Source organism: Haemorhous mexicanus, chromosome 3, assembly GCF_027477595.1.
Source record: "Haemorhous mexicanus isolate bHaeMex1 chromosome 3, bHaeMex1.pri, whole genome shotgun sequence".
NCBI classification, from domain to species: domain Eukaryota; kingdom Metazoa; phylum Chordata; class Aves; order Passeriformes; family Fringillidae; genus Haemorhous; species Haemorhous mexicanus.
This window is the reverse complement of record NC_082343.1, coordinates 60839253-60866655: the sequence shown is the minus strand read 5'-3', so window position 1 is coordinate 60866655 and position 27403 is coordinate 60839253. Positions and strand designations below refer to the sequence as shown.

The 27403-nt window shown below is 39.4% G+C and overlaps 2 protein-coding genes across 7 annotated transcripts in view; both read right to left on the bottom strand.

Moving 5' to 3' along the window:
* Window positions 1–1497: 1497 nt before the first annotated feature.
* Window positions 1498–13831, bottom strand: ALDH8A1 (aldehyde dehydrogenase 8 family member A1). The gene is made up of 7 exons (XM_059842050.1): window positions 12519–13831; window positions 8368–8515; window positions 7841–7996; window positions 5927–6076; window positions 5055–5311; window positions 4099–4260; window positions 1498–2702 (listed from the first exon to the last, which is right to left on the bottom strand). The coding sequence occupies exons 1-7, from the start codon at window positions 12654–12656 to the stop codon at window positions 2250–2252; spliced, it is 1464 nt and encodes a 487-aa protein (XP_059698033.1). The 5' UTR covers window positions 12657–13831; the 3' UTR covers window positions 1498–2249.
* A 1231-nt stretch (window positions 13832–15062) lies between these two features.
* Window positions 15063–27403, bottom strand: part of HBS1L (HBS1 like translational GTPase) — a 59691-nt gene continuing 47350 nt past the window's right edge. For all 6 annotated transcript variants that reach the window (XM_059842042.1, XM_059842043.1, XM_059842044.1 and 3 more), the window contains 9 exons: window positions 26772–26846; window positions 25893–26010; window positions 25641–25709; window positions 22307–22411; window positions 20193–20283; window positions 18475–18583; window positions 17761–17861; window positions 16709–16853; window positions 15063–15727 (listed from right to left, as the gene is read on the bottom strand). In XM_059842042.1, the coding sequence (XP_059698025.1) occupies window positions 15716–15727; window positions 16709–16853; window positions 17761–17861; window positions 18475–18583; window positions 20193–20283; window positions 22307–22411; window positions 25641–25709; window positions 25893–26010; window positions 26772–26846 (825 nt within the window). In that variant the 3' untranslated portion in view covers window positions 15063–15715. The remainder of the gene's footprint in view (window positions 15728–16708; window positions 16854–17760; window positions 17862–18474; window positions 18584–20192; window positions 20284–22306; window positions 22412–25640; window positions 25710–25892; window positions 26011–26771; window positions 26847–27403) is intronic.

Here is a 27403-nt window from a genome sequence, read left to right as displayed (position 1 = left end):
TAGAGTGAGAACAGAAAACTCAGAAACAAAGCAGCTGTAATAGACACCTTCATTATCTGTAGGAAGAAGTCCTTGGACTGCTGCATCTGTAAGATGAGACAGTTATCCATACACTCATACATCAGACTACACTGGAAGTCAGTCTGAATAAAAAACATGGGAAATCTCGTAGCTGTTGGTATATAGGAAAATTCTGTGTGCCCACAGAGAGCTCCTGGTACAAGCAGGTAACCTGTCCCATGGCACCTGCTTCAGTGCCACAAGCACCAGCAGCTCCCTGTGGGGCTGGGACCTGAGGCTGGAGGTAGACATGGGAAATGCAAGAATTACCCATTACTACTGTCAGGAAATGTTCCCACTGGGTAACACCCTCACATCTGTACATGTGTGAATGTAGAGTAATCTAAAAGGGCAAGAAATAGCAGAATGAGCAAAGTACTTGAACTGCACATTAACCATAGAAGGAAGAAGTCCAGCCATTAGAGATGGAAAATGCAGAAAGGGACAATATTTTGTATCTTCACATGAGCTCTCCCTCCTGCAGAAACGTCAGCAGCATCATTAGCACCAGCAGACTTCCCCTACCTCTCTGAGGTGCTGGACACAGGGATGATGAAATGGGGCTTGCCAGAAGTTCACCTCTGAGAAATCTTCACAACCATGCTGGACAGAGGGTCACCACCTCCACACCCCACACCTGGGGGTCCTGCAGAGCTCTGTCTCCACCTCACCCAGCACTCCACCTCTGATGTCTTGGGCCAGAATCACGTAGATGATACACAGACCTTTGTTTCCAGCATGTGAAAGACTTCTGAAAATCTCCCATCACATTTGATGCAAAGATAAAATCAACCCCTGAAAGCAAATTCATCTCATTAAACCTGAACCTAGACCAGATCCAGGGAAGGTATCCATTAATTTCTACTAATTATGCAATATTCTATTTGCTGTTGCTGAAAATGTCTGCCCCCCACGTGCCCCCATCACCCCCAACTAATGAACTGTTCCACAGCTTTCGGGTTCTTGTGCTCTTCCAAACAGGATGTGTAAATAGAAAAGAAATTGGCAGAATGAAACACGCACTGATATAGCTGCTTATTCCCCTCCCAGCTGAGCGACTGGGGATTAAAAACACCAAAGCAGGTCTTCTGCTGCCACCACTCGGTCATGAATAGACCTAGGCATTTTCAAAATAAAATGTTTCTGCTTCTTCAGAATACATCAATTCAATAAGCCTATAATTTTTACATATTTCCTTAACATGCCTTCAACTGGGGCTTCTTGTACCAAAACCATCAAATGCCCACAGTTCCAACCTGGCTGCTAGGTCTGCCCTGCAACCAGGTGGCATCCAGAGATGTGGAGGTGTGTCCAAGTCTCTCTTTTTGTTGAAGGCAAAGAAGTTTGTGAGATAACCAATTAAAAAATCTCTGCAAACAAATGAGGAAGAGTTGGAAGTGGTTTTATATTTTGGTGATAAACATTTCCAACAATTCATTCTCTCAGGAGTAAATTCTAGGTTTTATTAATGAAGACGTACACTGTGTGTGATGCAGCCAATATTTTCGTGCAGGGATGCAAAAACCACCATCACTGAGGTCTTGAAGTGACAAAAGGTTTTTCATTTCAAAACAGTCAGAGAACAGGTATTAGGATGATTCAGCTCCCTACCATAAAGAAGATTATAATTAAAACATTTATTGTCTCCATGAATATCAAGAGAATGTCATGACCCCACGGTTTAAAGCCACTTAGAGTAGGTTGAAGATAGCTCCTCAGGCTTTCAGTGTAGTGTAGTATCAATCCTGTCTGATATCAGGGAAGTGTGGACCACACTAGAGTGAAAATGAGCTGATTCCCCTTTACAATATAAGTCTCACCACATGCTTGCTACTTTGTCCCTCAAGGTAATTCACAAACCAGAGCTATTGTCATATACTCTTTCTCCAATTTGCCTTAAAGGGACAGATTTTTGAGGCAGGAATATCAAAAATATCAAAAAGATCTAGGATCTGTAAGACAGGCAAGTCATCTGGCTTGGGATGGGTTGATTGTGGAGTCCACACTGACCTTCTCATCCAACACGAAAAACTGACTTTAACATCAGCATTTGGGATGATCTTTTAAGCTGTCATTTATGTTACTTGACCAAAGTTCAAGAAAGGAATGGCCTGTATTCTAAGGAGCCATTTTTGGTAACTCATATTGCTGTCATTTATTTAACTCTAAAATACTTCTGTTGACATAGGTCAGTGCTTTATTGTGATGGTTTTGACCTCAGTGAAGAACTCATAGGAATCCTTTGCTCCCTCCCTGCCTATGCCTGAGGCTTTCATCCCGCCAAATGGCAAGTTCAGGTCTCTCACAAGCCAGCAGTTGGTCCACACCAGTCCAGACTGCAGCCTGTGTGCCACCCTGTGAACGCGTCCCACGTTGCCAGACCACACCGTGGCTGCCAAGCCGTACTTCACACCGTTGGCTCTTCTGATCACCTCCTCTTCTGTATCAAATGCTACCACACACGTCACAGGACCGAAGATCTCTTCTTGCATGCAACAAGATTCATCCTTGACTTCAGCAATAACTGTTGGCAACATGAAATAGCCTTTCTGGTTGCCAGGTGGGAGGGCCAAAGGATCCACTCCCTCTCCACAGAGGACTCTGGCTCCTTCAGCCCGGGCTTTCTTCACGTAGGTCCTTACCTGGGGAAGCAGCAGAAAAACATCACTGCTAAAGGACACCAAATTCCAAGGGTTCGCACATCAGCAGGAGCCCCTGAACAACTCCAGCTGGAACATGCTGCCCTCTTACAATAGAGGGCAGCATTCCCTAAATTTTGTTGTTATGCTGCTTTGTAGGCAAAGCTGCATATTCCTTACTGAAAGAAGCAATTGTTTTCTCTTTCCTAACACTTATTAGCCCAGCAGACAACACTGCTGGCCCTTCCCACTAAGTATTGTCAAAAAGGTAGGACCCTGGGCTAAAATACAAGTGGTTCCAGAGCCTCCCTCCCTTCTCCCAGGAGCAGTTTGCCATGTATCTCATGCCATGGTTCACTCATTTACTCCAATGAATCAGTAGTATTTTCCTGCCTCCAAGCAAGGCTTTTGAATGCTTACATGCCACTATGATGATGAATGCTACAGAAAATCTCATCAATAAATGATTAAAGATGTTTCCGTGGCTGCTGCTGACATAAGCTTGCTACCTTGAACACATGTTCTTGTACTGTTGATCCTCTTTCTGCTGTTCTGCAATCATTGCCTGGTTTCCCTCCTTACAGAAAGACCACAGAGATACCACAGGACTTCCTTATCTTTTCCTTCTTTTAGGCACCTTGGTAGGTAAAACTTGGAAGTTCTCTTTGGTGCTACAAAGACCTCAGGAAGTGGGTGTTGCTACCACTCTACTTCAAAACAAGAGAACCTGGAGAACCTTCTGAGGCATCAGGAAAGCATATCAAAGGTCTGGCTTTCTCTCACTCTGTGGTTTTTCAGTCTGCTTCTTGCATCAGAGTGTTCTGGGATATAAGCCTCTGCTCTCCCTGAACTCTGACACCTTTCATTTCATATAAGCCACTAAAGCAGACTGTGTCTAACTGTGCACCATCTCAGCTGCTCTCCACACACAGGCCATTACAAATTACTGCAAACAGTTCTAGGAAGCTGTATTGTAAAAACCAGTATTTGCCAGGGTTATATAAAAATAAAACTTTTACCTTGTCAGCTAACTTATTAGGTAAATTAGTGATCTTAGCAAATGCACTATTAAAATCCAATAAAATGTAGTTGAACTCTAAGATTTCTGATTATAAATTCAGGACTTAAAAGACACTTGAATTATCTCATTCAAACGGGAGGAAATATTCTTTTAAATTATTTTCCGCAGGGAGTTTGATTTTTTTTTTCAGAGTAATCACATGATCCCAAGCCACAAGCAACAGAAACCTCATTAAAAAGATACCTTATGATGGCTTTGAGTTATCATCCCTCAGAGCTGATCTTGGAGATGACAAGATCCTTTCCCACATAGTCCTGCAACCACCTTTTAGCCCTCTAAAAGATGAGATGAAATCACATAAACTTCACATAGCATCACCTTTTCTAGATGCTCTTTACTTATTAGTGCTCCCACATCACTTGTAGGATCTGAGGGATTCCCAGTCTTCCACTTCTTGGCCTCTGCCACAAACCTCTTCAAAAACTCACTGTATATTCCCCTCTGAACAAAGATCCTGGAGGTGCAGAGACAGATCTCACCCTATCAAAAAGAAAGAAACAAACTAGAAATCAACAATATTGGTTCATATTACATTGCACTGTTGACATGTATTAGGAATTACAACCCAGTTCAATTGTGTCCCTGCATCCTTGGGAGTGCAAACTACATTAACCAGCACTGCAAAATGGGATTTTTTTCTAGATTAAAAAAAAATTGGAGATGCAAAAGGCAAAATTGTATCAGTATCATGCAATCACTACCATAAGTAAATTTAATTTTATAAATTACATGTTTTCTTCTCCAACATTTTTTATAGGAAATATGATCTCCAACTCTGAATGATCTCTCTCCATTTCCTGATAATCCTTCTCTGATACCAAGCTATTTTTCTAACACCTGCCCAGATACAATTTCCTGGCTTTGGTGATCTCTCCTGAGGGTGGTGATGAGGGAAGAATAATGTTGGTAAAATTTTGGGGGAAGCTCCCTAATTTAATTCCAAGAAAACAACGAGCTTCCCACTTTCTTACTCAGTGGAACTTAAAGCTGCTTCCCTGAGAGAAGAAATGTACGTACTTTGAGAGGAGTAATAACACCTTGTTATCTTCTGATGGAGAGCACAAAGAGCCTTCTATTACTCTGTGTCCCTCCTTGTGGAAAAATGAAACCTTTTTCCTAGTTTTCTACTTAGGATTTTCTCCAACACGATCTTGAAATAGACCTTGACAATTTGAGATTCAGATCCAAAGGCAGGTGCAGCATGCACACAAACCCTCAGGCACGCACCCCTCCTGCTGCCAACGGGGTTCATGTGTTACAGGGGCGGGAGGCACCTGGTTGGCAAAGCTGGACCTCACGGTGGTGGGGATGCACTGGCTCAAGTCGGCGTCGTCGAAGATGATGGCGGGGTTTTTGCCTCCCAGCTCCAGCGAGAGCCGCTTGCAGTGCGGAGCGCTTCTCTCCGTGATCCGCTGGGCCGTCAGCGTGCTGCCCGTGAAGGAGATCAGAGGCACGTCGGGGTGGCACACCAGGGCCTCTCCTGCCTTGGCCCCTGTCCCAAACACGACATTCACCACGCCAGGAGGCACCCCTGATGGGAACAAAGGCACACGGTCATTGTACCCTCCTGTCCCTCCGAGGGTGTCGCCTCACTTTGTGAAAAACACTAACCCTTAGCTTCAGAAGTAGCTGAAATGCACGTGTTAGACAGCTCTATGGGTCACGGCTTAAATGATAAAAGCAGCCCCACTAATCAAGCTTGTCTGACGTGAATCACCAGGGATGCAGTGTACAGTCATTCAGGGAACAAGCAATTGTTCTCCCAGTTTTAATTAGGAGTGCACCAAATACAGCTGTGACAGAGTGACACTAATAAGTAAAGAGCTCACCAAGAGCTGATTCTCACTCCTTTATTCTCTCATGGCTCCTTTGCTTGCACCACAGACTTAGGATATCTGTAAATGGAGTGCAGGAGGGGCAAAACTTTTCATCAGAAGATAGTGGAAAAGAATGAGCAACAGCTGGATTGTGGAGACAGGATAGTACGAGGACAGAGAAAGCCTTTTGTTCTCCAGTGCAACATTCAGCTACAGCAGTCTTTCCCAGAGCCTTTAAATACCTTCTGGTTTATGCAACTAAAAAAAACCTGGTGCACCGACAAGCACTTCCATTCTATTCCTGTTCCTTAGCATGCTACAGGACTTACCTGCTTTCTCCAAGAGTTGGCACATCATCCAGGCTGTGACAGATGTCATCTCACTTGGCTTGGCAACCACAGTATTTCCACATGCAATGGCAGGAGCTATTTTCCAAGTCAACAAATACAGTGGCAAATTCCAAGGACTGATTAAACCAGCTACAAAACAAAACCACAAAGACAGGAGGTCAGTCTGCTGGGATACAAAACTCATTTCTCTGACCTCAAGAATTATATACACCAATTCAGATCTATGAAGGGAATTTGGCCATGGCTTTTATTTCCAGACAAATTATGTCTGGAAATTACATATTACATTATAATTATATTTATAAGTTATTATGTAAAATAAATTTTCAGCATCTCTCACAGGGAGATAATTTCTCAAAAGACCTGTGCAAATGATTCTAAAAGTGATCAGCTGAACTGTCTGAATAAGTTTTGCTGCTTCTTCTGTGCAGAATCTTATATTCTCAGGAAGTTTTTTAGTGTTTTGCAGGAGCATTAATGCAAGGTTAGCTGTAACAATAATTTGCAACAATTGTCTGTGGTAATACTTTGTGTTAGCAAAGAACAAGTGAAAGTAATTATAGAATGGTTTGGGTTGAGAGGGTCCTTAAAGATTATCTGGTTCCAACCCCCCAGGAACACCTTTCACTAGACCATGTTTCTCAAAGCCCCATCCAGCCTGGCCTTGAACACTGCCCGGGTTGGGGCATTGTCCATTTCTCCAGGCATCCTGTACCAGTGCCTCATCACCCTCCCAGGAAAGAATTCCTTCCTAACATCTAAACCTACCCTTGTTCAGTCTGAAGCCATTACCCCTTGTCCTATCACTACATGTCCTTGTAAAAAGTCCCTCTCTCTTAAGCTCTCTTGCAGGTCTCCCAAGAGCTTTCTCTTCTCCAGGCTGAATGTGCCAGCTCAGATCATATTCCTGCTTTCTCTTGCTCTTTAAAGCTGTTTTTTATTTTTCAATTTTAATATTAAACAAACTCTGTATAACATACAGTATGCATTTTCCAGAGAAATTTTCGTCTAACTTATGAGTGCCAGCATTTATCACTATATAAACTGTTGTTCTCATGAATTGCTGAATGACCAGAATTATTTTCAGTCATTGCCTTTAGGAATATTTTCACTTTGCATATTAATAGGAGTTGTAATTTTCAGGTGTGACTCCTTACAAAAGCCACGGGATTTCTTTCTGTTTGATGGAGCAGATTGAGTGAAGGACTTTTCCTTATGAGAATAATTTTACCAGAAAAAGTCATGTTCTCCACTGCTCAAGAAAAGTTTTAACAGGGTCCTTCCTCTAAGCTAGCCAATTTTATGCTTTAAGTAATTGAAGTGTAAATGTGGAGAACTCACATATATTTAATGGTAGATGTTATTTAGACTATTATGTATAACATAACCTAATAATGAAATTATTACAACACTGTTACTTGTCACCTCAGGACAACCACTTTATTTTCTGAAGCAGCAGCAGCATCTAGTGGCTGAGTTCAGGAACTCCCCAGCTAGAGTGGTTTCTTCACCCATGTGCACTGGGGCCACAGACTACTACAGCTTTCCCAAAGGAGAGGGGGATCCAGTCTCCCGCTGGAGCAGGAGCTCAGTGCTCTGCACATCACACTGACCCACAGCTGTAACGCTCACCCACAGACACACAGAGACAAAACACAGGAGACACTGTGAAGGCAAGAGCAGTAGATGAAGCTTTTTTAGGTATGCAGACTTTTTTCCTTTTTTTGCCATGAAGTCACATAACTGAATTTACACGGAGCTGCTGATGCTTTAGCAGACAAGCCCATGTTTAGCACATGACTGAGATAATAAATGCTTTCAAAAAACTCTTTGATGAGCCCCTAGGGAGGCAGACATTCTGCCAAGCTTTTCAGCACGTGAGGATCATCATACCAACTCCCACAGGTGCCCTAGAGGTGTAGTGCACACAGCCCATGGCCGGCATTTCGGTGCATTCTGTGACATGATGAAGGATGGAAGAGGCGAAGAATCGGAAGTTGTGCACAGCCCGAGGGATGTCCACCGTCCTGGCAAATGTAATCGTTTTTCCTGAAACAAAAACAAACATTCTGTCATCATGGACAGAAACATTGCTTTATAGTCTGCTCTCAAAGTTGATTTGTGTGTCTTTTGGGAAATTTCTTTTGTCCTGTGCCCAAGGACAGCACAGTACAAACGGAGTCAATGACAACAGCTCTCCTCTAGTAATTCCAAATATCTGACAACTGAAGTCAAAGTCGGTAATTCCAAAAAGCAAGAACCACCCAGGAATCCCAAATCCAAAACCTCCTCAAGGTTCATGCACATATACTCCAATTTGGTCCAACAGTTCATACTATAAAAAAAAAATTTCATCCAAATCCTCCATTTCAGTATTCAGCAAGACACACTTATTTGAGATCAACAATTCCAGTTCTTACCCTGATCCTTTGACTCTGCTTGTGCAAACGCTTCCAGGTCATGTTCAATCAGGTCTGCCAATTTGTTCAAGATTTGAGATCTTTCCAATGGACTTTTTGAGGACCAAATTGGGAAGGCATCTTTGGCAGCTTTGACAGCAGCTTCCACCTAAAAAAGCAAAAGAGGGATGGTGAACGCTAATGAAAGGCTTAAGAAAATATTAAACACTCAGCAGATAAATTAATATTTCAGAGACTAATAATCCAGACCACATTGCTGGGGAGATGACAATTTCTTAAAGCTAGTAGTAGTGTCATTGTTATCAAGACACTACCCCATAACTCAAGAAGTGTTACTGAAACAGAACATCTAGAAAAGAAGCTTCCACTGGAATTCTTGTTTTTCTCCAAATTACAGCAACTTGTGGGCCACCCTCCAGGCCTGGAAGAAATGCTGGAATGGTCAACTGGCACCAGCAGGTGCCACAGGCCAAAACAAAAACAATCTTTTTTCTCATGGAGGAAGGAGCAAGAATCTCCCCAGAGCAAATGCAGCTTCAGTCTAAACCTGCACAACCCTTGCAACACAAGACTTCAGCCACAGCAGGCAGCGGTGAAAGTAAGGGGCTGGATGCTCTACCAGCTCTTGATTTCCACCATTTGGTTCAAGCAAGGACTAAGAATATATTTAGGGAATGGACACTCAGAGGAAAATTTTATCTTACCTGATCACAGCTAGAATGTCATTAATGCCCTCACAGAAAAAAGAAAAAAGTTCCTTTTTCAACTCTGGGAGTTTAGTCAGTTCTCTTACCAGACACCCAACAAAGCCTACAGGTAAGAATACTTATATGCATTTATACAGATACACAGCACTCCTATCAGTATTTTGCTTGAGATGTACATGACTGCTGCACAGTTCTTCAGCCTGAGGTTTCTGAACAGTGGCAGATTAACAGCACTTTTCTGAAGCAGACCCATCTTCAAAGGATTAAAATTCAGCAGAAGGCTTTCTGTCCCATCAGTCATTTCCTCTGGACTCTTCAATGGAAGTTACCTTCATGCATCATTCATCTGTTGATTTATAAGCAGTCATGTTTACCAGTCTCACACTAACTAATATCAATATCCATCCATATTTTAATTAACTGCCCTATTTCCCAGCTTTTGCTTCCTGTGTAACACTTATGCCATACTCCCAATATCTAAGATATGTATCAAAATGGTGGTTTAGTCAAAGCTGTCTTAGCTGAGTTCCTAAAATTTTGCTCATATAATTTCCTCAGTTTTGCCAAAACCAATAACTAGTAGGATGCTGATGTAATATTGATCAGACCATTATGACCTCTCTGAATGTTGCCATATTGCTAGCTCCCATGAAGTCACTGAAGGTTCCTTTCCACCAATTCCACAAAACTGAGTTTTGAATTTGTTCCTTCAGATTGTCATCGCTCTTATAAAAACCATCACAAAATAATTTACAGATACTCCAAAGACTTCTTACTAATGAGGGCCCAGAAGTTCAAGCAAGCAAAAAAATAAAATCTATCTACCCCTTCTCCTTCCCCCTCCCACACGCATCAGAATTTATGGGCACTGTAAAAATAACACCCAGAATTTGAAAGCCAGAACACCACCAGTGCAGGGGGCAAGGTGGGAAATTAAACCAAAGTGCAGAGTCACATGGATCACTGGCCAAGCTCAGACAACTAGATTCTTCTCTTTCAACTGTAGTTCAACAACCTCCCGCTCAAGTGCCCACGGCAGCAGGCTGTCAGCCACTGAACAGCTGAAGCTGGACCAAACCAGGCCTGGGAAAGGGGAACTGCAGCTTCCTGAGTGAGTCCAGTGCAGATGCCATGCTAGCCTGAAAACGTTCACCCTCTGTGAAACCACAGCACCTTCACTAATTAACTTGTTCTTCCACCCTCCCAACCTGTGCTGTCCATCTGTCCTCTTCTCTGCAGCCTTTTTCACCAGGTGCTGCCAGGAGAGGAGATAGTCAATACTGTATGCATTTTTAACCCTTCAGTGGGTTTAGAAGAAGGACAAAAATACTGCTTTTTCACAAACAGCAGCAAACTACCAAAGGAAGGAATTAAGTGCCAGTAGATTAATCTAAGAAAATAAAAGAGGAAAAAAGGAGAGAGATTTGTAGAGAAGAACTAAGCATACAAAGGTTAAACAGCTACTTAGTTTGACTAGCAAAAACCAGCAAGCAAAGTAAAGCCACAAAGAATGCATAAGAATTCAACTATGAACTCCTGTGTCTGAAACACTTCCTTCTGCTTTCCTCTTCTGCATGAGACAGACACAGAGAAACAACACACAATCCAGACCAATCATAAAAGGTTCCTATCAAAACACCCCATGCTGAACATCCCTCAGGACAAGATGTTTGCTTTTTCAGGGGATGAGGTGCAGGAGCCAGGTTCTTTAAAGAGAAACGTTTTTAAAGTAGATATTTGCCAGCACTAATTAGTCCTCATCAGCCTCTCTTTTGGATATACAGGGCACCTGCTAGCCTTGCTGTGGTACTGCTATGCAGAATTTAAGATATCTAGCTAGGGAAAAAACTAACCCCTAGAAAAAAAAAATACATTTAGTGTTTTTGGCAGAAAATGGCTAAAATGGCCACAGCAGCCAAGCTGGTGTTAAACTCCGAGGTCAGCAACAACCTCACTGTCTCCCCTTGTTTCACCTGACTTCCCAGAAAAATGTACGAAGATAATATGCAACTGGACATTGAGCCTTGCCAGAAACCAGCAACCTGAGTCCTTTGCTGAACTCTGGTCTAGATGCTTATTTGGTATCTCTAGATAAGCTCAAGTAGTATGTGATTGCATTTTCTTCAGCATATTCCATCAGTCCCCAGTGGATACTAGCTCTGCAGAGCACAACTTTCTTGTACAGTTGTCTAAAGGCAAGACCAAAGCACTCACCAAATTTACAGGTCTTTAAACTGCGTTCCCATTGCTACACACTAACACTGACTCAGAAAGCTGAAAAAGGAAAGCACTGCTCTCAGGATGCTTGAACTGTATCTCTAGAGTGGCCAGCAGCCTCTGGCATTCTCAGATCTCTTTGGTTTTAATTACTTTGTAAATGAGTGGACAGGAAGATTTGCACCTCCACATCAAAGAGCAAACTTTTCAGGCATAATTAGGAATGGACTTACACAGACATATTCCAACAAACCCAACCTGTTAGTCTTTAACCCTTGGTCATCAGCATCTAACAAATATTTACCCAGTTGAAATTACAGTGCAAAGGTTTCTGCTGAGAGAAGCTGTCAATAAGGCTGAAATGCAAGCAAAGTAGTAGTCTGTTTTAAAAACCATTTTCAAAATGCTGTCCATATTTGACAATATAGTGGACAAGCTCTCAGTGCTATCCAAGCTTGTCCAGTCACTTTCCTCTTCAGGAAGTCTGAAACACTATTTTGGACACAGACTTGTAGGTCCTCTATAAAGAAGCATCAATGAAACTGCAGCTCCCCTGATGAACATCATTTATCCATCCACACCCGAATACATACAATGCTCCAGGAAACATTCCCCCCCCCGTAGAGAGCACAAGACCAGGAAACCCTATGGATGCAGAAGACAGGGTATAAGGAAACACACTCATCACAACCACTGAATATCCAACTGCTAGTATCAAAATCAGAGAGGTCTGAAAGCTTTTTACCATTTTCAGAGAAGAGACAGCAAGCCAAAAACCCTTTTAAATGAAAACTGCAAATCATCATGACACTAAGGGAGAACACAGTTGCATATGGTGCCTCTAAATTTATTTACAGAAACAATCAATAAACACTGTTCTCACAGATTGTTTATATTTACAGTCTGTCTGGGTGTTATTCTGAACTTATGCACAAGGCATTTCCCACCATGTGAGCTGAAGGAGCTCCATGCAAGTTACTGAAGCTTTGATTCACACCAGCTTAGAATCCAGACCATGACTTTCTAATAGCAAAATGTAAAAAAAAAAAAAAAAAAAGACAGCATTTGCTGCCGCAGCAGTGGATTATGCAATACTACAATATAATCAAGAATTTACTTGTTTAAGCATTGGAGTCCCCATTTTTCTGTTCTCTCACCTCCAGCTTCTCTCACTCAAAAAGTTATTGTTACATTTTTCACTTTTTTGTACACGTGGATAATACTCACCTCTTCTTTGCCACTGTCTGGAACCCTGCAATAGACATCTCCAGTGGACGGATTATAGGAGTCTATGTAGGAGGAACAAGGAACAAATTTGCCACCTATGAAGTTTTCCAGCACTAAGAGAGCCTTTGAGTGAGCCATTGCTGCCTGCTTGCTTCACCTGTGACTTTTTTCAACGAGGCATCAATTTAGATTAGTATGTTTGTATGTATTTGCACAGTAAATCCAAACTCCTCCCCCATCTCTGAGTCTTCCCTGCACCACTTGTTTACAAGTGGGAACAAACCCTGGCAACAACAGCAGGAAAGAGCAAAGGGGAAAAAATTAGTATTACAGTAACACTTGGTTCTTTCCTAGGACTTGAAGCAAAGAGGGAAGAACAGCACAGTTGCTGGAAACCAGCTTTTCTCATCTGTAGGAAATGAAGGACTGAAAAAAAGAGAGAAGAAGAATGGTTTGACAGGGGAACTTCTACCTGTAACAGTTTTTGAAGTTACAGCTTGAAGACATTTTGCAACAACTAAACAAAATAATTCAGCACTCAAACATCTGGCCAGGAACCTTCTTCTAAGAGTCAACAGATAAAAGACACTTAAGACCAGCATGTCTGCAGCTCATGTTCACTGTTCAGTCAATACTTTTCCTTGTATCCCCAAAACCAATGCACCTACAAAACCAAAAGGTTTTAAGCACTAAGAAACTCTTTTCCACCAATATCGCCAAACATCAAACAATACAAACAGCTGAGTGACACCTCAATTCAAACAGTTGAGAAGCACAATCCTACCTGGTACACTCTTATATGTTGTCAGAAATTCATCAGGTTTTTTCCCCAAAAAAAGCAAGACACTGGCTGTCATGCTCTCCCTTCCATAGATATTCCAGTGGAAGCCACCTTACTACAGAGAAGCCTTTTACATATAATTAGCTTTTCCATTTTTAATAATTAACTTCCCAAGAACCTAAACTGACCAGTAAGAGTTGTATAAAAGACATTTTCTCCAAGACATGCTGAGGATTATCAAATTGCTTTAAGATTGTATGCCACCTCATTGTTCTCCAAAACACTACATCCAGAGAGCAGTATGGTCTCACCAGGAGATTGTGAATATCTTAGGAAGGTTTTGCATCCTAGACAACTGCCAAACCATCAAGTTTCACGTGGATCAACATGCAATCATATTTTGATTGAAGAAAGGTGATATGCTTCTATTGCACAACAACAGATCATTTATGCTTCAACCAAGTGGCACCTCTGGGCAGAGTTCAAATCTGTGTTGAAAGGCAGTGCAGTCACGTTGAAAGTGGATTATGCAATACCTCTGCTTCTCCCAAGCTGCAAACTGGGAAAGCATGCAATTGCTTTTCAGTCATCACGGAAAAGTGAGCCTCAGAATTTAATGCAAACATATGTGAGAAGAGTTATCAGAGGTTCACCCTGTTTGACATTTCCTTGTCCATAAACAGTAAGGAATTTATGCAAGTCTTAGAACTGAAGACAGTAACTGCCCCCTGACTTAAGGGCAACCTAAATATTTTTCAAGTTTGAAGGCAAGCTCAAGTAGAGCCAATTCAATGCAGGAGCTTGGCAGTATAAAACTCTGGAATCCAACAAGGGCACCTAAGCCTTCACAGTGGCATGTTGAAACTGGTAAATATTTAAGTGCAACTTTTGGTCTATAAAAAGACATAACAAATAGTGGTAATTCATAAACTTGGCAGTAACAATTTTCAGGTATTTCAGATTCATAAGCTTTTACAAAAGTAATTTCCATATAAAGCATTGCTGATACTTCCATAAATATCCATGCAGTCAACAGAACAATTCATCAATGTGGTCAAGGGCAGGTAGCTGCTCAACTGGGGCTAAAGCACCTACGCACAAAAAAAGTTACCTACCAAAAATAATCATGTGGGAAGAGTAGGTGCAGACCATACAGGACTGTGAACTAAATAACTATAGCATTTTTGTGTTCTCCACTACTCTGGACACAGCTTGATTTCAGTTTACCCCCTAGACCAATGCTCTGCAGTGAGTGCTTCAGTTCCTGCCTCCCACTGCTAACTCCGGGCAAAGGTGAATTATCTCCACTCTGCACTCACATACAGGTCCTGAAATACCTGAGGTCCTCTCAAAATTCCTACCAACATAACTTGCAAGTTGTAGTAAAGTGTGTCTGTCCTGAGCTGGAGGTGGCAGAAGGACCCTCCTTTCAGCTGGAAGGTCTCATCAGCCCCATTACTGAAAAGCAGGAAGGAGCTACAGGCGTAAATCAGCACAATTTGGCTTTAGCAGACACCACAAGATTAAACTGTCAGCCTTTTTTCAAAAGAGCACTAAGTCCGGATAAAAGAGATGTGTATGCACAGTGGCTGCACTGACTAACATGAGAAAAACTGAAATTATTTCTTCAGAAAGCCAAATTGGATGCCAGTTTCGCATTTTAACTCATAAGTTTACTCTGAAACTTCTCAGTTATGGTAAGTAAAGAATGATTTAACACAATTTAGGAGTGTTTAAATAACAAAAGATGAGGGAGACAAAAGTGCTCAGACAAATTTATTTTATTATTCTCACTGTTTAAAAAATAAAATTAGCCAAAGTTGGCACAGCTTCCACTACACAGCAAAAGAAAGTTTCTTTTTTCTTAAATAAATTTTGGGACAGGGAAAACAATCCCACAATAATATTACATGCCATTCTCTTGAAAACAAGGTAAATAGGTTTTCTTTCCCCTGAATATGCATTCAACTCAAACCTAAAAATATTTTAGACCAATAAAGTTACTTTACTGAATTAATGTGCAGCAAAAAAGCAATCAAAGAAAATATGTAAACAATTTGTGTCTGGAAGTAAGAAGTTTTTTTCATGATAATTCACCACCTTTTTCTCTAATTCAGCTTTCTAATATTTTTCCATCAACTTCTCTAAGGGCTAAGTTTCACATGGAGAAACTCAAAAGATTCTTGAGATCAAGAAGTGCAACACTTGCAGTTCCTTGTCAGTTGGCATCTTGTTCTGCAGCAGGAGAGACTGATGAAGGGATCCCCAGATGTCTCACACAATTCTACTTTTGTCACCAAAATCTTCTCCCCAGTTAATTGCACTTGTTCCTTCAACTGAAATAACTGGATTCTTACACAGAAGTTTGGATATCTGATTGAGTTTTGCTTGGACGGTGGAAATTCTGTCACCACTGTCATTCTTTAATCTAAAAATATAAGCAAACAGAAAAAAAACCTATGGTGAAAAATTAAGTACTAAGTGTAAAATGATCTCAGTGTTTTTCAGTATTATATAGTTGTGGAAAAAAATAATTGCTTTTCCACTTAAATTCTCGGAACAAGAAGACAAGTACGTAAACAGCAATTCCCAAAGAGATTATTTAGTCCCAATTCTACAAAAATTAGTCTAGCTCTAAACATTACAGATCTAAATAGAATCTCACTCACCTCAACTTAAATTTAATGAAAAATGTGTTCAATCCATCCATATTTCTGGATCTTATTTAAGACCAGACCAACTTTTAGGAGTATTATACATCCGTAAGGCCTCTGACTGACCTAGCACATCATTCCTACACATACATGGAGAAACCAGAAAAGCTCATGCTCTAATTCTAAGTTTTGACATTAAATGACTCAGCCTTAAGTTCTCAGTACCAGAACTTGATTAATGTGCAAGATTTTTTAAACAGACAGATAGAAGGACATTCACATTTTTTGCTTCTAGTAGAAGATAAAACATTTATGTTTAGCCCTACAGTCTTTGCTTCCTCTTGGGAAGAGGAAGCTTCCTCATAGGATCAGAAAATGTTTTTTGGCATCAGTAAGAATCAAATGTACAACTGCCTTTAATTTTAACAGAAAAAGACCTTGGACTCAACCCACTCACAGTTAAAATGGCCAACACTCCTTATTTACAAACTGCTTCCAGAATATTCATACAGGCAGATGTCAAAAAGACTGATGCATTTCAACTCAAGGAAAAAGAGGGAAAATTTTAAACACAGTAATTTTTACTCCTAATAAATTAGACAGAATCATGACAAATTTTTCTCACATCTTGCTGAAGTATTGTCTCTTTTTTAGCAGAAAAAAAATCCACTCTTTGGGCTAGAGGATGTAAAATAGGTCTTAACTGTAACACCATTTCTCTGCAGTACAGAGAGTCTATTACAAAAATGACATACCTCTGTAACAACTCCTGCAGCAATAGTGGAACCACTGTAGCGTAACATAAACCTCCCCAGCTCTTTAAAATCTTTGTACAGCTCTAGAGCAACAGGTCTTTGAGTTTGTAGTTCTATTAGAGCATTCTGGCCTTTAGCCAAGAACCTGCAAGTAAAAAAGCAGAAAACTCTATTAAAAATGTATGCATGGATAAATGATGAAAAGAACAATGAATAAATGGGAAAAATCATTTTAGAAAGCCCAGAGTACAATTATCAAACTTGATCTCGATTATAACCCAAGCCATGAGACTGAAAACTCATTTGCCTGGAGTACACATTTTAATAAGGCATCCAAGTTTTTGAAGAAAACTTCTTGGCACTCACCACAGCATTTAACAAATTGTTTTGCAGCTAATTATCTCATTAACACCATGTTTTTTCATGCCATGTGGAAATCAAGTCTTGTTTCAACCCCACAGCTAAAAAGCCCATTCATTACTTTGTAGAAGTCTGCAACAGTTTCAGCCCTAAAATTTCTGGAAAAGGATTATTCTGAAAATGTTGTATGTCTCAAATAGCATTTCTATATTATTTTTAAAATCTTATTTTAAATAACTAGAGGGCTGTTACTGCAGTTGTATAGGAAGATTCCCTAAATTTCTTTCGCACCGACCCATTGTCTAGTCAAGCACGTTTTAGGCAGTTAGCCATCTCCAGAATTATATAAGGATCCCATGCTTTAACAGTAAAAGAAGAATTACTGTTAAAAAAAAAAGAGAGGAAGAAAAAAAATCCTTTAAGTTAAGCGCTGCTGATCTAGGATTCATTCCCAATTATGCAAGTGACCTTAGGCCTAGATCACTGTACTTCTCAGGTGCTCTGCAGTTATCAAGAGGGCAGGAGGCTTTTCAGTTTGCAAAGCACATTGAAATCCAAACATGAAACCAACTAAAACAATAAAAGGATATTCTTAAAACATACAACTGATTCATAGTAGAACCTGTTTGATATACTGTGTATTAAACATCAACCCATTTCTTGAGTAATTATTAACTATTCATAACACTTACTTAGGTTTTTTCTTTGTCACTTCACCAGTACTTTTGTGCAGGACACTCAACAATCTTGTAATAGTAGCAGGTTCACTTACTGTTTGATAGTGTAAAAGCACCTGAAAATATTTTTTGCAGTTATTAAACATCCTACAATAATCAGTAATCCTAGGTGCTAATAGCTGAAAACAGCAGCTTGTTTTAAGACTTATTTTTTTTAAAACAAATACTTATAAAAAACTTCTCTCACAGGAGTGTGTGCGTCACATCTAGCAACTGTTCCTAGCTCCTAAACTTTGTGATCACAACCAATATGACACAAAGGCCATATTTCATGTCATCATAAATACATTTTTCATCCTTCAGTGTTTTGCCTTTGCCACCTCAGTGCAGTTCTGTAGCATGAACTGCTATTTTATTTCTTTAAAAAATTATGTTAAAAGGTATCTTACACTTAAGTGCACCACTGTATTTCCACAAAATGTGAGCTTCTAAAGCCTAGCTGTGGTAGAACTCACATTCTCTGAAATGGCTCAGCTATGTATTAAAAGCCAGTAAGAATATTCATAAACAGCAACAGTAGTCCCTTCTATCCACTTCAAATCCTCAAATCTTTCCTCTGTAGAGACAGAACCACTTCTGGTTTCTGACTGTGTTTCATATTCAGGAGGTCAAACAGAGAGGAAAAGCCCTGAGCAACCTGCCATGAACACAGTTTTCACCAAGACTTACAGGAAATCCTTTAGTGATTGGAATCTCAATATTGAAGATGAGAACCCGAGCTCTGAACCGAGTGCAAACTTTAATGGGCTCCTTGGGATCACAAAATACACAGCCCACACTAGGAGAGAGAACAAAAAACAAAAAAAATCAAACAAACAGATATCTCTTGACATAGAAGTGTCAAATAATTATCCTTTTCCAGGGCAGTGATTAAGACAAGCAAAGGAAAAGCAGCACCACTTTAATATAAGCAGGGTGGTGGGGGGTGTAGGTGTGTGGATCTCCAGGAACACTGTATCGACACCTGTAACAAAATGCATTCCTAGACAATGCCTACCTTATTTTGTGTGTATGCATGAAGGGCTCTGTCTAGTTCAGTGAACAATTACCTCCACTGCTAATCAGTTTCTGAAAATGTCATTGTTTCCTGTGCGTAGATATTTTTAAGAATTAGACTTTCATTCAGAGATTCAGGGTTTCCGTTCAACAGCATAAAATAATGCAGGGTGCCCAAAACTGCAGTACTGCTGCCTGTGGCTCAGGTATTTTCTGGATAATAAGGGGACATCATGATCAGGATTCAAAACCTGAGCTTTCAGCAACACTCATTTCCTAAAAATTTGACTTTGAGTCGCAAGAAAGCTGCCACTTGTAACAAGTTGGTAAGCAGCCTAGACACAGCTTTTTCACAAGGGCTAGTTTTAGCCATGTGAAACGAAAGGAAAATTAATCCCACACAGGAAAACATGACAGAAGAGAAAAAAAACAACATGAATAAACATATACATCAAATTTCATTAATATCAAGAGGACTTGAAAATTGACAGCTTTTTTTTGACAACCCTAACATATCTCCAAAAGATGAAGACATCAACGTAACAAATTGACTCAAGACTTCATTCAACAACTAAAGCAAGACTTCCCTCAACCTTTCACCACTGAGAATCCCACCCCACTATGAAATGGCAACATAGAATACCTGTACTTTTCCCTTAAATCAGAGGACAGATTTGAAAAACTATCAATGCAAGGAGATTTTCCAAGAGTAGTTTGAAAGCTTGCTGTCTTAAGTTTAACTGAAATGTAAAAAATGTGAACAAATTGTGGACATAATTATCTGGCCTGAGCAACAGCTGACACTTAAAAACTTGAGGCTAATGCTTAGCATGAATCCTACAGACTGGAGAAGACACAAAGAGATTTGCTGCACCTCACTATTAGACCACCCCTTAGCAAAACATTTAGGAAAATAAATCTTACAAGTAGCTAAATGTGTTGAATAAACAGGTTCCATCAATTCCACTTGTACAGATTTACTTAGTAGTACAAAATGACAGTTGTTGGCATGTGTGCTGCTAGAACGATTGATAATTTGAGAAGTTCTTTAAAAATTTTCTGTTTTATTTAGCAACACGGGTTGAATTTATTTGGCAATTAAAATGTCCAAGGGGTAGTCTAAAAGAAAAGGGCTCAGAAGGTTACTGGTGTCAGCACTAGGGCAAAGGATGAAAACTGACAGTATTCTTCTGAGGCTGCCGTTGCACATGCAGCAGATGTTTCCAACGTTTGTACATGCAAGCCAGGTGATATGCATCACTTTGGTTTTAAATATCCCGGTAGCCACATCATTCTTCAAGTAAACCGCTGTAATATGGCCCAGTGTAATAGTTATACAGCTTTTCATTAAAAACAAACCGTTACTTAGACTGAAACCCAGCTTTGCTCACTTGATTTTGATGATATCCATGCCGGTCAAAGTGAGACTAACGTGATCTCCTGCTGCAGCCCAATCAACTGGTTCATCGTGCAGTGTGATTCCTGGAAATGAGTAAGAACAGAACCTCACAGTGAAGTACCTAGGTTCTGAGCTACAAACAAACAGCTCTGTTTGGGCCATTTGTGCTTCATCAACCATTACTCATCAATTTTCAGTATGAATGGGTTGAGAGTAAAAGCTTTTTAACTGAGAAGACTGAGGAAGCCTTTCTTTCCCCTTGGTGAGGATTCACTATTCTCTCTCACCGCACCCTGCACCATAACATGGCCTTATTCGAGCCAGAGGAGGGGACCTGGCCCTTGTCAGCAGCACAGATGACGCAATCCTGAAAACGCTGCACTACTAATATCTCCATATCTGCCCCACCCATCCTTTGAGGCACACGCACACCCTAGACCGCATCTTTCATATACTTTAATGGTACTGTGTCAACTTTCATTTACCTTGAGTGGGTTTGCTGACTCTTTCATAAAAAAGTGTAACTGAAGCCTTCCGCTCGCGACATCGTGTCTGTTAGAAAGCACCTTTACAAGCAATTTAATTCTGATTTTTATGTGTTTTAATTTCTTTAAAAGACAACCTGCCTGATGGGGGAGGGCAAGACTAATTAGCTGTGACCGAACATCCTGAGGTTTCGGGTGGACACCAAGAGAGAAAGAAAAAAAACCTGGATTTTTAGAAACACTACATGTATTTATAGGACCTAGGTCTATTTTGCTGCAGATTGTACCTCTTGACTTGCAGATTTGTTCCCAAAACCACTTGCCAAAAACATGCCAGAAAGCATGATTCAACTATAACCATGTTAAGTACCATTTTTTAAGCAGTGCTGATAATTATTGATAGATATATCTGTCATCATCACAGAATGAAAGAAATTCAGCCTCTTGAAATTAACAACTTGAATCTTAATGTGCACATTGCATTAATTAAATACTGTATGCTAAATTAAATTATTACTTCTTTACATTGAATATAAATAGTAAATGCTTAATGAACTTATATGCCCAACCTTCATTTGCACTTCAGTCACAGGAGTGGCAGTACAAAATAAAAACCATAGAATCATGCTGCAGGAGATACTCAGACAAAATACATCTGTTTCCATGGTACTTCCTCTACTACCGACACAGAGGAATGACTACAGTGGTCTGCTACCCAAATTCATCCACATTATTGTAACATTGCTGTGCATGTGAATAAAGGGCACAGAACTGGGTAAGTTGATAGACAGAAGAGCTTCCCAAATTAGCACTGAACAAGCTGGGTTTGGAACAGAACAGACAACCAAACCAACACATTGCTGTATTCAGGCTAAATACTTAGATACAAAAACCTATTTGTATCTCAAGGACTCAATTTTTTATTTACTGGCCAATGTAGGAAAATCATAATTTTATCTTTGTATTTGCATATGAAGCAAAACCAACTCTGCAGTACAAAGACAGAAAGCTTAATCAGGAAACAGCTAAGCACTTAATGTCTAGCTATTTCTTTCCAGAAATCAAATACATTGAAATTTAAATCCAATTTTCTTCTATTTTCTAGTTGTTCAAGACAACTGTATCCTGAAAGTTTGACACTATGAAAGGATCAGTGACAAATCTTACAACATCAAACAGGAGCAATGACTTTATTCTCAAGCTTTTTCACAACCAATTCATAAGATTAATTTCTAAAGGTTGTTCAACATCCTCACACTTCCTAACAGCAGAAACACTCCACAGTAAAGCTGAATACTAATGATTCCTGTACTGAATATCTTTATAGACATTGCTGGAACTGAAATGCTTTTACAGGCTCTTCATAAAGCCATGTCAAAAGCCACAAGGCTATAGCATTTGGATTATCTGATACAGTAAAAAAAAAAAAAAAGGCATGCAAGATTTCACCTACTCTTCACAGACATATTTATACAGACACAGTCACATCTAAAGAAATTCGTTTTATGCTTTCACAATTTATGTTTGACAGTTAGTATCAGTTTGACAGTCTGTTACCATTTCAGTAACTGTTTCTAGCCCAGTATTGACCTGAAAGTAAACACGCTTCTGAAGACTGTACCTTTTGCAGTGCAAGTTTCATTGGGAGGCATTGCCAGAAGTCGTTCTCCAACCTGAATATAGCCTGCTTCTATTTTACCAGTCACACAAAATCCTGAACCTTGGTCTGTAATAAACACAGCAACAATTTCAAAAAACTTCATATTACAATCAGTTGCCCATCAGAAGTTAGTCCTTCACCAATGCATAGACAAGTTTTTAATATAATGAAGATTTTTTTCCCTTCTCAGCAGTGTTCAGTACTTGCAAGTTAGCCAGCTGTGCATCATAATGAAAATGAAACATTAAATTCAAAACCTCTAGATCTTAGTTTTTCAGAACTAAGCAAGAAATATTCTTCTTTAAACAAATGTAGGTACATAAAGAAATATTTTTTTAGTTTTTTCAGTATTAGACTAAGCCCCTTAATTTCTAGCAATATTTAATTCAGCACTTTCTCACTATAATTACAGATTAAAGGAATATGACAGACCTTTCATAATAATTTTCATGCATACAGGTGCAAATTCCTATGCCATTTACTGTTTAACTGAGTCAGAATCCTACATACTCTGTCCGCATATTACTTTTACTCCTGGAAAAGTGAAAGAATGATTCAGTACTATTTAATATGAGAAACCATTATAACTGGAGATTATTAAGTATTTCTGAATAAAAGATCTGCAAAGTTTTTATCTTTAATGTCATAAGAGCCTGTTCATCATTTGAATGATATGCCAGTTACTTTCCAAAGATATGCTACACATGGGCATTTCTGCACATACACCTTAACAAATGCCTCATCTTCTTAGCATGTGTTTGCAGGTGTGTTTAAAAACAACCCTCTGAACTGATTCTACAATGAGATTTTTAGGATCCACACAAACAACAAATAATCTTTTGCTGAACATCAGAATTCAGCGATTCAAGCAAGCATCTTAGTATTCTGTGTCTCACATTTAATTAAAAGCTGAACTTGGAGCTGAATTTCAAAGCACAAGTTGATCTCCAGTCTTGAGGTCAATTACTACTTGCTCTTTCCATTTACCACAGATACTGATGAATGCTTCTGTGCAGTGAACACTTCCATCTTTCTATCTGGAAAAATATTACCAGTATGCCTGCATGCTAGTTTTCCTCTATTCCTTTCAGCAAATGAGTTGAAACACAGACAATTAGCAGATGACATCAAATGTCAAACAGAAAACTGTCAAAGCTGGTATTGGCTAGAAAAAGAATTCCCAAGTCATGTTACAGACACCACCTCAATACCCTGCACAAAACAACCTGAAGTTGGCTTTGCAAGCACTCGCGGCAACCAGAAACATGACTGATTCCAGGGTCTCAGCCACTTCCAAGCACAATCAAGAACAATTTATGTTTTGTTCCCATCATCACCAGGTTTGGCTTGGTAAACCAATGTGATCTTTGAAGGTTCACCAACTTCCATGCTGATAGCTTCCTGAAAAGTGTCAAGTTCCTTCAGTTGCCCCTGAAATCAGTGCAAGTGCAAAATGGACAGTGGGAGACAGAATCGGGGCATAAAAAATGGTCCAATTTCTGTGCATCATTTGGGTTCTGCTAGGACATGCTCTTTGTACTCAGGATTTGGTTGGTGGACAAGGCGTTTTAGGGTCAGATCAGTCAGACCCTAGACAGAATTATAATATGGTAAGTGGGGACTGATGCAGCAGCAAAGGGATTTACAGAGACCTCTCAGATCAAGAGATAGTTAGCTTGGAGAGAATGAATATTAGGAGGACTGTGGAGGATAACAGCTAAAAGCTGGCTGAGGCAGGTGAATCATATGTGAGCAGCCTTAATAGAGAAAGGGGTTTTCCAAACTATGTAGGAGTACACTCATCACTCTCACTTTTTACACACTTCTATGGACAGCTCCTCCTGAGCCTGCACTGGTACTGGAACAGAGTTGAGAACAACTGCTGCTCCATGTACTTGTATCTGCAGCTACTTCCTCTGGTGGCATCAAAGCTGATTAAGTTTTTAAATCATAACGTAAGAAAAAAATAGCCTAAAAAACACCTAAAAGGCCACAGTTAGTGATAAACATTCTATATGTAAATTGTGTCCCTTTCAAAGTCATATTTTTTTGCATACTTTAGCAAAATAGATGTAGTCAAAATTGCTCATTTTGCAAAACCTTTCTCAACCCAAAAATGATTATTGCACGCTGAAAAGCTGTGACATATTATTTTGAAAGATTTTAATCAAGAATCTTAACACACTTTCCCACAGCTCATGAAATCAAAGAGGAAAAAATAAACACAGAGATGGCATAGATGACAAAACCAGTGATATCACACTAAGGTAATTTCCCATGCAACTCTTCAATATTTAGCATTATGGCTTCAGTTAAATCAGCTAACTGAGGGCATGCACAATATCTAGTGTTTTCTCAAAGGCCCACATGAAAATTGCACAAACCTGGTATTTCCAGGTTTATACTATTTACAATCAGTATTTCGATCTGATTTTTTTGTACTTCCCCTATAAACATCCTAAATAGAAAGCAAAATTTCCTAAAATATGAATTTCAATAATCATATTCGATTACAAATATTTACAACGGTTCAAATCATGCTGTCATTTGGTTTGCAATATTTCTCAAGGGACATACAGAATGTTTCAAATTGGCTGAGTCTAGAAACCTTATTTCTTCAAAGTTATCTGCAATTGTAAATGACTAAATGGAAAAAAAAAAAAATCAAGTTTACCATGAAAATCTTATAGCCTCAACGCACTCTATTTCTACCAGACAATCAAAGTAATAACTGGTTATAGCTCTTGCTGTTCCTATCTTTATTAATGCTAGGGAATAGCTCACTGCCTTAAATCCTTGGCTGGTTGTAACAGTCTCACCACCACCATCATTTTCTTCCACCTCACCTGTCCAAATTTCTATACAAAAATTAGGGAACACATAATTATTTACAACTACAACAATGAACAGAAAAGGAACAAGACATACTTGTTTAAAATCTAGGATTGGAAAGCAAAAGAGCCCAAAGCCACACTCATAAAAAGTTTGAGAAATATTGATTTAGTCCAGCAGAACCAGTCTGGGAAAGTCCCACATTCTGTCCCACAGAACCATGAACTCATTACACAGACAAGTAATTGGTCATGCAGATTAGCTTCCTTAATTTCTTTTCCAGGATGCTTCACCTTCAGCAGTACTATTTAAAATTTGGCAAGGAATAGAACTTGAAAATGTCCTATTCTGGCCTAGGACTACACATGAAGTTCCAACTATAAGTCTTATTTTGACAGCATTTTTTAACATTTGTGTTAAATATCAGTGAAATTATGGTAAAAACATTATAAAAACAACCAACCTTTAAAAACATCAGCAACACACAGTCTAAATGGTTTATCCACTGATCTCTGTGGTGGCTTGAAAGAATCTGCAAATAAATTGATAAAATCTTTAGAATGTCTGTATGTAATAACTATCTCAGCAACTTCTCCATTAGAGAAATTAATTATGTTGCATTCCATTGACTTTGTCTCACGTTTTCCCCGAAATAAAACTTTTAACACACACAGGACTAAGAGGTATTATTTTAAATGAGGAAAATTGCACTTACCAATTTGCTCCAACAAACACTTTCCTTTATACCATTGTGTGAGGTCACTTGACTGACCCCTTGTGACTAGATTTTCTCCACCAAGGCCACTTGTTGGGATATAAGCCACATCTGTTTCCTAATAAAGAAAACAAGCAGATGCGAAGCATACATTAACAAGAGGATCTCCTAGCAGAAGGGAGAGGTGCATTTTTTCAATGTTATGCACCTGAACTTTAAAAGAATAGTTGTCACATTTGTATTTCCCCTGGAGAAGGCAGGTTACCCAGTGGATCCATTTCCTTTGTGGTTACCTCTTGCCTGATCACTCTGCCCCAACAAAGAGTTGGAGATAATTAAATATGATGGTATCAATGCTGACAACTAGAAACTGAGTTCAGGTAATAAACTCTTCAATGTTTGACAGGAAATTTGGCTTGAATTGCTGCTTTATGCATAGGGATTGCAGCAAGATCAGCCAGTCCAAAAGAATAGTAGTTGGAACTCAGAAAACATGAGAGGAGGGCTCTCATGAGCTCATAATCCACACTGATACCTTCTCCAGTATAAAACTATCTACTGTCATTCATGTAATCCTGAACATTAAGATAGACAATCCTTGGTCTCTTCTGCTTCGTAGACAACAATCCCAAAAAACTACAAGTGATCTGAGTACCCCAAAGATTCAACAGACCTAAACAAAGATGATGACACAGAGTATCAAAGTACTGACTACCCTTATGCAGTACTCAATATCATCCTACCAGGAAGAAAAGGCATCTGCTACATTATGTGCATGTAGCAGTTGCAGGAAAGTGACACAAAATAACCTGATTGTAGGAAAAGTTCATCCCACCCAAGTGCTCGAAAAAAGCAACAAAGTCCTCACAAATATATTACCTTAAAGCCAGCTTGCTTAAGAAATTGGCCAAGCTTACTCGTAATTTCCTGAAATCTTTCCTGTTGCCAATTGACCTAAAATGAAGGACAGATTATGATATGATAATAAAATTATAGATTTTTAACCATGACTTGAACATACAGCTGCATGTCATCAATTCTGTAGTAGAAACAGATGTGTATTTATAAACATGAGATTTCCAGGTGCAGTCATACTTGAATATATTAGAGCATACACATTAGCAATTACTGATCACAAACACCACTAAAATTGCAAGCCCTTTTAATTTCAAGAGTAACTTTTTTTTTAAGTTTACACAAAATTCAAGTTTGGTAAGATATATTCACTACAGGAGTAACTTGTAACATAAACAGGAATCTTTAACACACTTTGCACATTTAAATAAAACTATTGAGGTCTTGACCTAAATGACCACCAAGATGATCTTACAGATTCCACTGAGATCAACTGTTATGCAAGACTTCCACAAGTATAAAAGGTACCCCTGCTCATTTTAGCACCAAAATTAGCTTTCTGTGTATTTTGAAAATACACTCATAAATAAAAAGATTGGCATCATAAAGTCTAAACATAAAGAACAGAGCTGGAAAGCAAAGAAACAATGCTTTAT